The following is a 12,888-nucleotide window of genomic DNA, read 5'->3' as shown; positions in this document are numbered from 1 at the left end:
ACAATGTTACGTGAGGTATGGGTATCTGTTTTTGACATTGAGGACAATCCTTTACAAAAGAGCGAACATCACTCCTCATAGTCAGCCAAAAATACTCCAAGTCTCAAAATTTGTCGCATAGTTTGGTCTTCTGCAAAGTGAAGTCCTACTATGGTAATATGTGCTTGATTTAGGTACTGGTTTTTCTCTTCAAGATTAATGCATAAGAGCAATATTCCATCTCAATTCTTTTTGTATAGCTTACCAGCTAGTAATTGATACATAGCCGATTGCTTGATTAATTCGATTGTACTAGGAACTGGTATTTGTGAATCCACTTGAGCTATTGCCATCAATGACACCATGTTATTTGACCATCGAGGTATCATTTCCACGGAGAACAAATAGGCATATGGTAGATCATCGTCTATCCCTTTAGGCGATTCTCCTGAAACAATCCTTGAAAAATGATTTGCTCTTTGATGTGTAGTGCCATTTTTAACAACCACAATGAAATCAAATTCCAGAAGAATGATGAACCATCTCACTATTCTTCCTTTGCTGCATGGCTTGTTGACCAAGTACAACAAAGCTTGGTGGTCCACAAAGAACACAAATTTGTTCGCTAATAGGTAATGTCTATACTTTTTTACGGCATAGATCATTCTTAATCCTTCTCTTTTGGTGGTGGTATAATTTTTTTTTGCCATGTTCAATTGTCAACTAGCATAAGAAATAGGAAAATCAATTTTTTCGTCTCCTGGTTGAGCTAGTATACACCTTATGGCAAAATTGGAAGCATCTACATGTATGTGGAATATCTTATCCCAATCTGGTGCTTTTAATATTGGAGATGAAGTGAGAGCTTGTTTAAGCTTCATGAAGGGTTCTTCACATGCTTCCTTCCACTCAAAGTGTGTAATCAAGCTATATATGGGTTTTGCAATTATAGCGTACATGTAAATGAACCGTCTAATATCCACAATGTCCCATGAAGGCTTGAATCCCCTTGAGTGTTGTTGGTCTAGGCAAATCAGCAATGACATGGATTTTTTCAATATAAGTATCTATGCCATTTTTAGCCACTATATATCCAAGAATTTTTCCTGGTCTACCCATGAATGTGCACTTTTCAAGATTTAAGCAAATCCTTTAAAGTCTACATTTTTCGAATACCTTTTTGGGGTGTTCAAAATGATCAACCCGAATTGATGAATGTATACATAAATCATCCATATACACTTCCAAGAATTTCCTTAGATACTTTTTAAAAGCATAGCTCATCAATCTTTGAAAGGTGGTAGGAGCATTAGTAAACCCAAAGGGCATAACCCGATAGGCAAAAATACCCCATTCCGTTGCAAAAGCAGTTTTATGCTGATATTTTGGGTCAACCAAAAGTTGATTGTATCCCAAAAAGACATCTAAGAAACTGTAAGCTTCTTTTCCTGCAACTCATTGGAAAGGGGGAAGGGGGAACAAACCCAACACACTCCAAACTTGCCTCTCTATAGCCCAAGGATTAACACGTACCCACACCCCTAACCACACAGAATCACACATCGATACACAATTTACAAACTACAATTGCACATACTCACCTTTGAACACCACCAGCTATACACACTCACACATGAGCACTTCAACAAACTTTCATTGCATAGCTTACTTTTGACCTTTCTCTGCTACACACAATCACTTATAAACTCCAAGCATAGTTGGCTCGACAACACACAACCATAATTGCTAATGCATAGCACACTCACCAAATTTGCAAACAAACATTAAGCTCGCCCAACCTCTCTCTCCCTCTCCCTCTGCACACACACACAAAAAAACCCGGAGCTAATGCTACCACGGGCATACGGCAAAAGATGAGACGTAGATGAGATTGATGGCAAACACGACAAAAAACACAAACCAACTATGTATCACATAAACACAATCCAATACAATGATGACGACCGTCAATTGCGTGCTTTGGTGTAACCTGGTACCCTTCCTTGGCTATTGGCAACCGGTATTGGCGGCCTTCCCCTGCTTCAAAACAAATATCACGTACAACCCTGGAGAGACACACTCTCTAGTTCTTCACTTCATGTCTGAGCATACACTACTCATCTCTATCAACACATGACCCAAAAGACCTTCCAAAAACCAAGAGAAGAAGCCCTCGTTAGCTACTTCATGATATAAAATTTAGGCATTTGCCTCGTAGCCATTGTATGGCTTTCCACGGTAGACTCCAACAGCTTAATCTTGCATCCCTCGCCTTCACCACAACCCTTCACCTTCCTGGCATGCTCCCTTGAGCTCTCAGACCATCGAAGGCCACCCCTTCTCATGCATCCAACCCTTGGCTGCGCCTTTTCCACCTTGAAGCCCTTGACCACCTCTCTACTCCCTCCTGCTGCCCATGCTACTTCATAGCTGCCCCTTGAACCCCTTCTCCTTGATTCAATTGGCGGCCCTCTGCCTTATTGCGAGCTCCCCCTGGCATGGCCAGCGTTGGCTTCTCCTAGCCGTGCTTCTCTTGGCCTTCCTCACCCTCCTGCACATGGCGGCCTCCTCACATGGTAGGCAGCCTTTCTGTCACCTACTCCAAGCCCTTCACTAGACCCCCAATGCCATGGAGTTGCCCCCTGTCAAGCTCCCCCTACTGCCACCCCTTGGTGGTGCATCATCTGCCTGACTGCTGCACCGACCTTCCTCACCTCCTAGCAGATGGTATGCTCTACTGCTGTGCTAGGCCAGCCTTCTGGCGGCTATTGCATATGGCACCTCCTTTGTGCTCACCTGCTCCCCATCTCACTCTCTTGCCAACCATGTACTCTCCTTTTCATCCTCCCTAGCGAGGCGTCTTTTTCCTCCATATAGCGTAGCCCCTTCTCATGCCACCCCTCGATCTTCAAACCACATGCAGATAGCACCTTCCCTCTAGATGGTGCCACCACCTTCATGCCGTGTTCCACTTGGCCGACGTGCCCTTTCAAGAAGCTCCCCGCACGCCGCATGTCCCCTCGCGCTCTAGAACTCCTCACCTTCTGCAGCGACGCCACCCTACATGCAACACTGCCCGTTTTTTTACAAGTTAAGCTTTAACAAATTTTGGGTTTTGCCTCCTTTCACATGCTATCTATCGTCGACTTGAGTCGATTACATTAAAAATAAAAAAAACTTATGCTCAACTTTCTTTTGCATTGCTCGCTTGCTGACACTTTCACCATGGTAAAGAAAACTTCTCCTCCTACCCCAGTCGATCTCGCATTACATGATGCCCGCAAAAAAAAACTCCTCTTGTACTCTCCACGAATATCCTTGGCACCTTCAAGCTCTCCGACCAGTTGAGTTGGAAAAGCATCTTTGACCTACAAAACACCACATCTTGCATACACATCCTGGCAAGTAGAGAGTCCTGGAGACATCTTGCTCCAACTCCCATATCATAAACCTGATAGCACCTGTATCTAGCACCTCTTGTCCTGTTTACAACCTTATGATATAAGCATTTGCTCCTATCATCTGCGATAGCAAGAAACAATTGCAATTTCTACTAGAGCATGCTTCATGCCTGTGTACTTGTCTCTTGGATGCATCAAGTACTTGCTCAATGTCCCTGCCATTTGCCTGCAAACTACCATGCCTGGGCTTCTTGCACTTCCATAGGCCAACCATCTTCAGCTGTACCATCATTGCCCCAACAACCCCTCGTTGAGCATTCATGCTCAACCATAATATTATTTAGATAAGAGATGATTGCATATTAGAAAACTAATACTTAGTATGTACAGAAGTAGTATAGATAGAGAGAGAGTTTATCAGCTGTAGAATCCCCCCGATCAAATGGAAAGCCATAGGCTCTCCCAACTATGATGCAAACTCCGCCAGGATCAAATACATGGCATTAAGCACAACCATGCATCCGTAGTATTTGCATATTCAACCATTTTTTTACACCTGTAAACCCAAAAACAAGCCTCTCGTGTAGCTTGGCATAGCATCGATCTTCAACTAACTGTATCCATACACCGGCTTCATACACAAAACAAGCTTGTAAACCAACCTGTGAAGCATCTCCACCATACACCATGATTTTCTCACATGCTAGAGAGCTCTCCATAGGATATCTCTCATCACGAGAGCTTTGCAAAACGTGCAAAACTGCCTGTAAAGCAACTTTCAAAAGCATGTCCATCAATAGCATAACACCCACCTTTGGCAACCTATCTTCCACTACCACTTCTTCTTGGAGAACCAAGCCTACCTGCTTCTCAAGCATACCCTCTATTGTAGATCCTTCAAATGGCATACACTCCATCCCGACTCATCATGCCAGTCTTCGACCACCATAGCCTTTGATGCTACATCTTCAATCACTGCATCATGCAAGAGAAAATCGGATTGCTCGACCACCATTACTTGAACACTAACCTGTTCTTCAAGGACTTCTTGTACGACAATATCATCTGCTAAGTAAGAAAGAAAGCCATGATCTATTACCTCACTCTCTGGTATGTTGACATCGTCTACGCCTTCTAGAGTGCACTACCACTCTTCAACACAATCGGTAGGGCAAGGTTGCCCAACCCCCTGGCTAGCTTCTTTCGGCACAGCTTCGACCATCGCTTTGCCAACATCTTCAAACTTGTCATGTGAGATTTTCACATCTTCATTTGCTTCTTCATGCAACCACATTTCGACCAAGACCGCATCCTTGCTAACCAGGCTAGTAGACTCTTGTACAACAACATACCAAACTGGAGGTACAAATTGAAATGAATGACCAGAATGGCTTACCAATGGAAAAGCAGCTACCTTTTTGACGCTTGAACTTTCTTTTGGCACATGATGAAGCTCTCTGTCGAGCTAGACCCAAAAATTGCAAGCTTCAACAAGCCTATCTCTAGATTTCTCTTTGCTTTCCTGCTCTTTACCTTCTCCAAGCAAACCACTTGCACATAGTCCTTTGCACCACCACACTCGACCTTCTCCTTGATCCGTGGATGCAAGCAGGCTAGAAATTGATCTTGCTTGAAATGATCTCCATTTCACAGACATGTAACAACAGCTAGTCTCTTCCAAATAGACTCAAATTTATCCAAAAACAAAGCAAAATCTTCACTTACATCCTGCTTCAGCTTGCTCAATTGCTCACCCAAGTTCGATGGAGAAACCCGCTTCTGAAAAGTTTCAACAAACTGGTTACGAATCTCGCTCACCGACGACGACTGCCAATTTCCAACCTTCAATCCTTCAAACCAGGCTTTGGTTCGTCCTTCTAGAACCAATGGTAGTGCCTTTAATTTGGCTTCATCTCCACAAATTCTCATCTGTAATAGGTATAACTCCAGATCGAAAAATCAAGCTGCAGCCTCTTCTTCTCCAACAAGCACCAAGTCAATATCATGCATCATCTTCAAGCTTTAAAACTTCATCGAGGAGCAATCAATAGCTCCTTAGTGGGGGCACTACTGATGGAAAAGGGGAAGGGGGAACAAACCCAACACACTCCAAACTTGCCTCTATGGCCCAAGGATTAACCCGCACCCCTAACCACACAGAATCACACATCGATACACAATTTACAAACTGCAATTGTACATACTCGCCTTCGAACACCACCAGCTATATACACTCACACATGAGCACTTCAACAAACTTTCACTACATAGCTTACTTTTGAGCTTGAGCTTTCTCCACTACACACAATCACTTATAAACTCCAAGCATAGTTGACTGGACAACACACAACCATAACTGCTAATGCATAGCACACTCACCAAATTTGCAAACAAACACTAAGCTCGCCCAACCTCTCTCTACCTCTCTCTCTGCACACACACACAAAAAAACCTGGAGCCAACGCTACCACGAGTATACGGCAAAAGATGAGACTTAGTTGAGATTGATGCCAAACTCAACAAAAAACACAAACCAACTATGTATCACATGAACACAATCCAATACAATGATGACGACTGTCAATTGCGTGCTTTGGTGTAACCTGGTACCCTTCCTCGGCTATTGGCAACCGGTAGTGGCGGCTTTCCCCTGCTTCAAAACAAATAGCATGTACAACCCTGGAGAGACACACTCTCTAGTTCTTCACTTCATGTCCGAGCATACACTGCTCATCTCTATCAACACATGACCCAAGAGACCTTCCAAAAACCAAGAGAAGAAACCCTCGTTAGCTACTTCATGACATACAATTTAGGCATTTGCCTCGTAGCCGTTGTATGGCTTTCCACGGAAGACTCCAATAGCTTCTTGCATGCCTTGCCTTCACCACAGCCCTTCACCTTCCTGGCATGCTCCCTTGAGCTCTCAGACCATCGAAGGTCACCCCTTCTCATGCATCCAACCCCTGGCTGCACCTTTTCCACCTTGAAGCCCTTGATCACCTCTCTACTCCCTCCTGCCCACGCTACTTCGTGGCTGCCCCTTGAACCCCTTCTCCTTGATTCAATTGGTAGCCCTCTGACTTATTGCGAGCTCCCCCTGGCATGGGCAGCGTTGGCTTCTCCTAGCCGTGCTTCTCTTGGCCTTCCTCACCCTCCTGCACATGGCGACCTCTTCACATGTTAGGCAGCCTTTCTCTCACCTGCTCCAAGCCCTTAACTCGACCCCCAATGCCATGGAGCCGCCCCCTGTCAAGATGCCCCTACTGCCACCCCTTGGCGGCGCTTCATCTGCTTGACTGCTGCACCAGCCTTCCTCACCTCCTAGCAGATGGCGTGCTCTACTGCTGCGCTAGGCCAGCCTTCTGGCAGCTAATGCATATGGAACCTCCTTTGTGCTCACCTGCTCCCCAACTCACTTCTTTCCAAACATGTACTCTCCTTTTCCTCCTCCCTAGCCAGGCGTCTTTTTCCTGCATATAGCGCAGCCCCTTCTCATGCCACCCCTCGGTCTTCAAACCGCATGCAGATAGCACCCTCCCTCCAGAGGGTGCCACCACCTTCATGCTGTGTTCCACTTGGCCGACGTGCCCTTTCAAGAAGCTCCCCACACGTCGCATGTCTCCACGCGCTCTAGAACTCCTCACCTTCTATCTGTGGCGGTGCCACCCTGCATGCAGCACTGCCCGTTGTTTTACAAGTTAAGCTTTAAACAAATTTTGGGTTTTGCCTCCTTTCACATGCTATCTATCGTGGACTTGAGTCGATTACATTAAAAATAAAAAAGACTTCTGGTCAACTTCCTTTTGCATTGCTTCCTTTTGCATTGCTCACTTGATGACACTATTCACCATGGTAAAGAAAACTTCTCCTTCTACCCCGGTCGAGCTTGCATCACATGATGCTTGTAAAAAAAAACTTCTCTTGTATTGTCCACGATCCTTGGCACCTTCAAGCTCTCCGACCAGTTGAGTTGGAAAAGCATCTTTGACCTGCAAAACACCACATCTTGCATACACATCCTGGCAAGTAGAGCGTTCTGCAGACATCTTGCTCCAAATACCATATCATAAACTTGATAGCACTTGTATCTAGCACCCCTTGTCCTGTTTACAACCTTATGATATAAGCATTTGCTCCTGTCATCTGTGATAGCAAAAAACAGTTGCAGTTTCTACTAGAGCATGCTTCATTCCTGTGTATCTGTCTCCTGGATGCATCAAATACTTGCTCAATGTCCCTGCCATTTGCCTGCAAATTACCATGCCTGGGCTTCTTGCACAGCTGTACCATCATTCTAAAACATGCTCAGTGATTGAAAAAGGAAAGTTGTCTCTAATGGTAGCTGCATTCACTTTTTTGAAGTTGACACACACTCGTAATTTTCCATTCTTCTTGGGTACTACCACAATTGGAGACACCCAATCTGTGTGTTCAATTTTGTAAATGAATTCGGCTTCCTTAGTTAGTTTCTCAATATCTTCTTTGATTTTCCTGGCAAAAGTTTCATTGTATGTGTATGGCCTTTGTCTACTTGGTTTTGCATCATTTCTCATGGGTATGGTATGTCGACAAATTTTTAGATCAACACCCTTGAGATCCTTGTAAGACCAAGCGAAGATATCTCGGCATTCTTTTAGCAAGCTTAGCAAATGCTCTTCTTCTTTCTCTATTAGGTCATTTACAATGTAGGCAGGCCTAGGTTCTTTCCCTGGTTCAGTCAAATCTATCTTTTTTGCATTCTCAGGACCTTCGTAGGACTCACCCTATTTTCATAGTTCTCTAACAGGTTGTTCGACAATGATTTTTCGATATTGGAGAGTATATTTTTTGTAATGGGATGGAACACTCATTACATCTTTACCATCCTCTTCTGTGGTTTCTATTTCGATTGTATATATCTCCTTTAGAGCTTTTTTCAACTCTTGATATTTCTTTTTCCACTCAATTCGTGTCATGGTTGGGTCCTTGTCCTGTTTGTCTGGCTTTGCTTGAGTATCCTTCCTTGTTTTTCTCAATGTTCTCGACAATTTCTGGATTGTCGTTTGAAGGATATCTGCCTGTGATTTTGTCCTTGACACAATCATGTGCATCTATCTGCATCAGGAATTGTGTTCTACTGGAGTCTGATGGCATAGGTCTTGTTTTCACGTTTCTGGTGTCTCTTTTTCGTCTATACCATTTTTGTCTTCTTGATTTATGGTTAGGAAAGTCAAAAAACTTTTCCTCCCCTCCTTTCAAGAGTAGTTTAGCTCTCACATGTTCTTTTTCTGACCCCGAATCTTCTGAGGTAGCTGAATGTTCATCTAACTCATCTGTTGCATCATAGTAGAGGTCTGAAAAGACTTGTTGAGCTTTCATCAAGTCCTTGGGTTCCTCAATTTCATCTTCAATGTGAAGGGTTGAAATCATTTGGATGGAAATTATGTCGTAGCCATCCTCATTGCAAAATTGAGTAGGCATAGATGTATTCACATATACATCCATTGTCATTGAAATTTTAGTCCACTCAAATGGCTCAAACAAATGCTTTGGAAAGGGTTCAGGTACATAGGCTTCATCTGTGCAATCCCTTTCTAAAGTACATTCTCCTCTTTTTAAGCTCCCATTTTTTGAAGCTTCGCACATCCAAATAGGAGTGTCTTTGTTTAACCAAGAAGGAAGCTTAGTTTCCACCAAAGAAGTTGAATCAAACTCTTGTATGGGTGTTTTCAAGACATATCTATAAGTGTGATCTTTTAAACTAACCCTTGTATTATAGATCCCACTTGCTTCAAGTACAGATAGTTGTTTCCCCAATCTTGGATAAGCTGTACCTGTCGCATGAAAGGTCTTCCCAATATGATTTCGTAATTGAGTTTCTTCCCAAAGTCTACTATGGCAAAAGTGTGTTGATATTCAATCCCATAGGAATCAACTATCACCTTCTCTAGCAAGCTTAAGGGTCTTTCAATATGTCCGTCAGCCAATTGCAATTTCATTCAAGTTTGTCTAATGGCTGGTTTTTCCCAGGATTCCTATATTGTTTTTGTGCTATGGCTATGCCTGCTCCACTATCCAGTATTGCCATGGTTTCAATGTCATTATATTTCACTAGAATGGTGGTGTTTCCTTCTTCCCCTTCATAGTATTCTTCGACTTTGTTCATTGGAACAGATCGAATCTCTTTGTTATCCATTTCGTGTTTCAATCTTTCCAATGTTTTTAAGTTGAGCCCCATTATCCCCACCTTCTCTAGGGTTTTCTGTAGGTCATTCCATAAATATGGTCTGATTTTTAACAGTTCTCCCAAAGTAAGAGTGCATTGGATGGGTGTAAACATGATTGAATGAATATTGTCTACTTCTAGGGTTTGTTCCGCTCTTTTTACTTGAGTGGTCTTACACACTATGGATTCATCTTCGTTATCTCCCAAGTAAGAGGTTAATGTTTTCAAGGTCAATGGCTTAGACATTCCTGAAGCTTTAGATCCGCAATCCCCATACCAGGATTGTACATCCATGTCCATATCAGGAGGTAGGTTGTCCAACCAAACTTCCTCTATAGGAGCTGACTTTAGAGTTAGGCTCCCATCATTGATCTCTCTAACCTCTTCCCATAAGTGTCCTGGCCAACCTTCCTCTACGAATGGAATTCCGTCTAAGGCATCTTCGTTGTTCGACACTACAATTTTTGGTTCTTTTGTTTCAAGGTGGGGTTCTATCACCACTTCAAATTTTTCTTTAGTTTCGCTTACTACAAGCTCTTTAAGTTTTGCGATACTTTCAAGCTTGGGTTTTTGTTTTTCCAGCATCTCTTGCGTGATTCTTACCAATTTTCGATAAGCTTCAAGCTTAGCTGCTTCCATGTCTGGAGAGGGATAATTTTTCCATTTGTTTTCCATGTTTTGGCCTTCTTTAAGTCTTGCTTGGTAAGCTTCCAAGGCCGCATTAATAGGCTCAAAAATTTTATCAACCAAAATTGATCCTCCAGATTTCACGGTTGTTTCTTTGATTTCGCTTCCAGTTTCTTTCACCTTTTCCTGGAATATCTTTTTTGCTTTCTCCTCGATTTCAGTGCGTTGTTTTTATTTTCTCATCTCATATCTTTTGCTTCTGCTTCTTTTGATCCTTTGAGAGGAAATTTTTGTATTCTTCAAATCATCAGAGGAGTTATGTTTCTTTTTCTTAGCATGGGCTCTAGTGATTACCTTGACTAGAACAATTGGTTCACTCTTAGATGAGCTACTAGGTATCACTTGGACTACATTTACTATTGTTTTCCCCTTGTTTAAAGGATTTTTGGGACAATCTTATGGGAAGTGTCCTCCCTTTTTGCAACATTGTATGCAATAAGCTTCAATTGGCTTGAGGTTCTTGTCAAGATCTAGGCATTCATTTTTCCAATGATCATCTGCACCACAATTATGATAGTTTCCCGTTCTTGGCTTAATCATGGGCCTTACCATGGGAGGTCTAACACCTTTATTAGCTACATAATACATTGGTGTGAGCTCTGGTGGAGCATAAGTCACAAGTTCTTCCATTGGTGGTGGATGTGAATTATACCAATCTCCTTCTGCCATTACTGCAGATGGACTAGGCTTAGCATAGAGTGTAACAGGAAATAGTGCTTGTTCATCTATGACTCCTTCTGAATGCATGTACTTTACAGGCACTGCATTATGTCTTGGATACGGAGGTTGTTGACCCAGCACAGGTTGAGGTCTTTCCATACCCATCGATGGTCTTTGAGTTGGTGCCATGTTAGGTTGGTATCTGTACATCGGTTGTCCTTGTGGCCTCATGGACACATACTGAATATTCCCATCATACTTTGGTCGAAAGTAGCACTCGTTGGTCTCATGGTTGGTCCATTTACCCTCGATTACACACCATTTCTGTGGTCTAATTGGTTGGCCCTGTTGAGGTATCCTCTATCCTGGTCCCCTCATAGGTGCTTTTTGTATGTTGTTCATCATGTCATTTATCCTTTTAAGCATGTCTTCTATGACTGAAAGTGGTGCTGCAGTAGCCGTTCCCATTTGTGTTGGTTTAGTGGATGATGTTTTCGCACTTTGATTATCCTTAGGGACATCTTCTTCGTTGAAAATATCACAATTGTCTCCTAAGTCAATAGCATTTGACATATATGCTTCTAGGGTTGTATGCTTCTTGCTATAAAGTATAGCATGAAGTTCTTTGTTTAGCAGTCCCTCTAGAAACAATGATATTAGTCATTCTTCTGCAGGTATCTCTAGCTCTAGGCATCTGGCAATGTATTATTTCATTTGAGTTGCACAATATCTAACAGACTCACCATGTTTCTGTTTAAAACTGTGGATTTGAGCTACCATGTTATGTTTGATCCCCGTTTTGGAACAAGCAGCTACAAATCCTTGAGATAAAGTGTTCAAGTCCATGATTGACCTTGGTGGAATGTTTTGGAACCATGTTAATGCTTTCCCTTCTAATGTCATTCCAAACCCCTCGAATTGAGTATGGAAATCGAATATACATTCTGCTCTTAGCACTTGCCTTAAAGCTTGCTAAGTGGTCATATGGATCCCCTGATCCACTGAATTTTCTGACCCATTTTTGAAAATCAGCTAGTCTGACGCATTTGTTTGGTTCAAGTCCCGGTCTTCTAGCAGTTGGTCCTGTTCCGAGTCCTTCAAACCAGTCTGTTGGAAATAGTGACTCATGTAGCCTTGGACTGGCCTTAGTGTCACCTGATTTTCTTCGTGATGAGGTGGTTTCTGGTTTTTTAATATTACTCTCAAATGATCTCTCACAGTGTTTATCTCTTGGAATTGTTTCTGGTCCTTGTCCCAATATCCAATCCCTTATGGAATACCCTTGGTATTTGGTTTGTTCTACCTCCTTAGGAGTCATCATAACAAAGTTATTGTTATAACAATCCCTAAACAGATAGGTTGGTAGGTCTACTGATTCCTTATCCTTGATTTTGAAGATATAGAAGATCTTCATGGCCGTCAGTTGTCCTGTTTTGGCATGCGAAGTCCACATAAGATATTTTACGTTTCTATCCTCCCAACAATAGACTCTGATCCTAGGATTATCCATACTAAGCCGTTTCAAAGGCTTCAAATCTACTTGATCGTATCCCTCGAATTCTAAGGTTTTTGCTGACATATCTGAAATTATAGTGTTTACTTCTAGCCCCCATTTGTCTATCACGTCAGGGTTTTTGATTTGTAAATAATGAGTTCCGTTTCTGTCCATGTATATTTTTCCTTGTTTCTTTGCCCTAATGTCTTCCTTGAACTCAATACCATGGTCATCAATGCGAATGGCATACTCTTCGTTAGGATCCAGGTAAACCTGAGCTCCATGGCGATTAGTCTTATAAAAAGAGAGTATATTCTTGTAGCGCATTGTCATTCCGGTTTTTGAGTGAGTCAAATAGGAAGACGTTTCAGATGTCGAATCAGAAAAAGTGTCAGAGACTTCTTCAGGGATAGTGTGCAAGGAATTGCCTTGATTCACGCTTCCTTTAGTGGATACTC

General features: G+C 42.5%; 2 protein-coding genes across 3 annotated transcripts; both read right to left on the bottom strand.

Annotated features, from left to right (window-relative positions):
• Positions 1–1,844: 1,844 nt before the first annotated feature.
• LOC147421544 (uncharacterized) lies at positions 1,845–4,609 on the bottom strand. Of its 2 annotated transcripts, none has more exons than XM_086503543.1 (2): positions 4,043–4,304; positions 1,845–3,936 (listed from the first exon to the last, which is right to left on the bottom strand). In XM_086503543.1, exons 1-2 carry the CDS (start codon positions 4,295–4,297, stop codon positions 3,931–3,933), a joined length of 261 nt encoding a protein of 86 aa, XP_086359669.1. In that variant the 5' UTR covers positions 4,298–4,304; the 3' UTR covers positions 1,845–3,930. The 2 variants fall into 2 exon arrangements, with proteins under 2 accessions (XP_086359669.1, XP_086359668.1); XM_086503542.1 differs by adding an exon at positions 4,480–4,609 and having other exon boundaries at positions 1,847–4,355.
• LOC147421543 (uncharacterized) lies at positions 4,385–7,000 on the bottom strand. The gene is made up of 3 exons (XM_086503544.1): positions 6,784–7,000; positions 6,584–6,704; positions 4,385–6,438 (listed from the first exon to the last, which is right to left on the bottom strand). The coding sequence occupies exons 1-3, from the start codon at positions 6,998–7,000 to the stop codon at positions 6,174–6,176; spliced, it is 603 nt and encodes a 200-aa protein (XP_086359670.1). The 3' UTR covers positions 4,385–6,173.
• Positions 7,001–12,888: the final 5,888 nt, after the last annotated feature.

The sequence above is a fragment of the Adiantum capillus-veneris genome, chromosome 27, assembly GCF_014529385.1.
Source record: "Adiantum capillus-veneris isolate H3 chromosome 27, ASM1452938v2, whole genome shotgun sequence".
NCBI classification, from domain to species: domain Eukaryota; kingdom Viridiplantae; phylum Streptophyta; class Polypodiopsida; order Polypodiales; family Pteridaceae; genus Adiantum; species Adiantum capillus-veneris.
Note: the sequence above shows the minus strand (reverse complement) of the source record. Positions and strands in the feature narration are given on the sequence as shown.

Coding starts and splice junctions, on each gene's coding strand:
- LOC147421543 (XM_086503544.1), bottom strand. CDS start 7,000: ATGCGACGTGTGGGGAGCTTCTTGAAAGGGCACGTCGGCCAAGTGGAA. Junction 6,705..6,783: donor AGAAGTGAGTTGGGGAGCAG/GTGAGCACAAAG, acceptor GCCATCTGCTAG/GAGGTGAGGAAGGCTGGTGC. Junction 6,439..6,583: donor GAGTTAAGGGCTTGGAGCAG/GTGAGAGAAAGG, acceptor AATTGAATCAAG/GAGAAGGGGTTCAAGGGGCA.
- LOC147421544 (XM_086503542.1), bottom strand. CDS start 4,297: ATGGAGTGTATGCCATTTGAAGGATCTACAATAGAGGGTATGCTTGAG.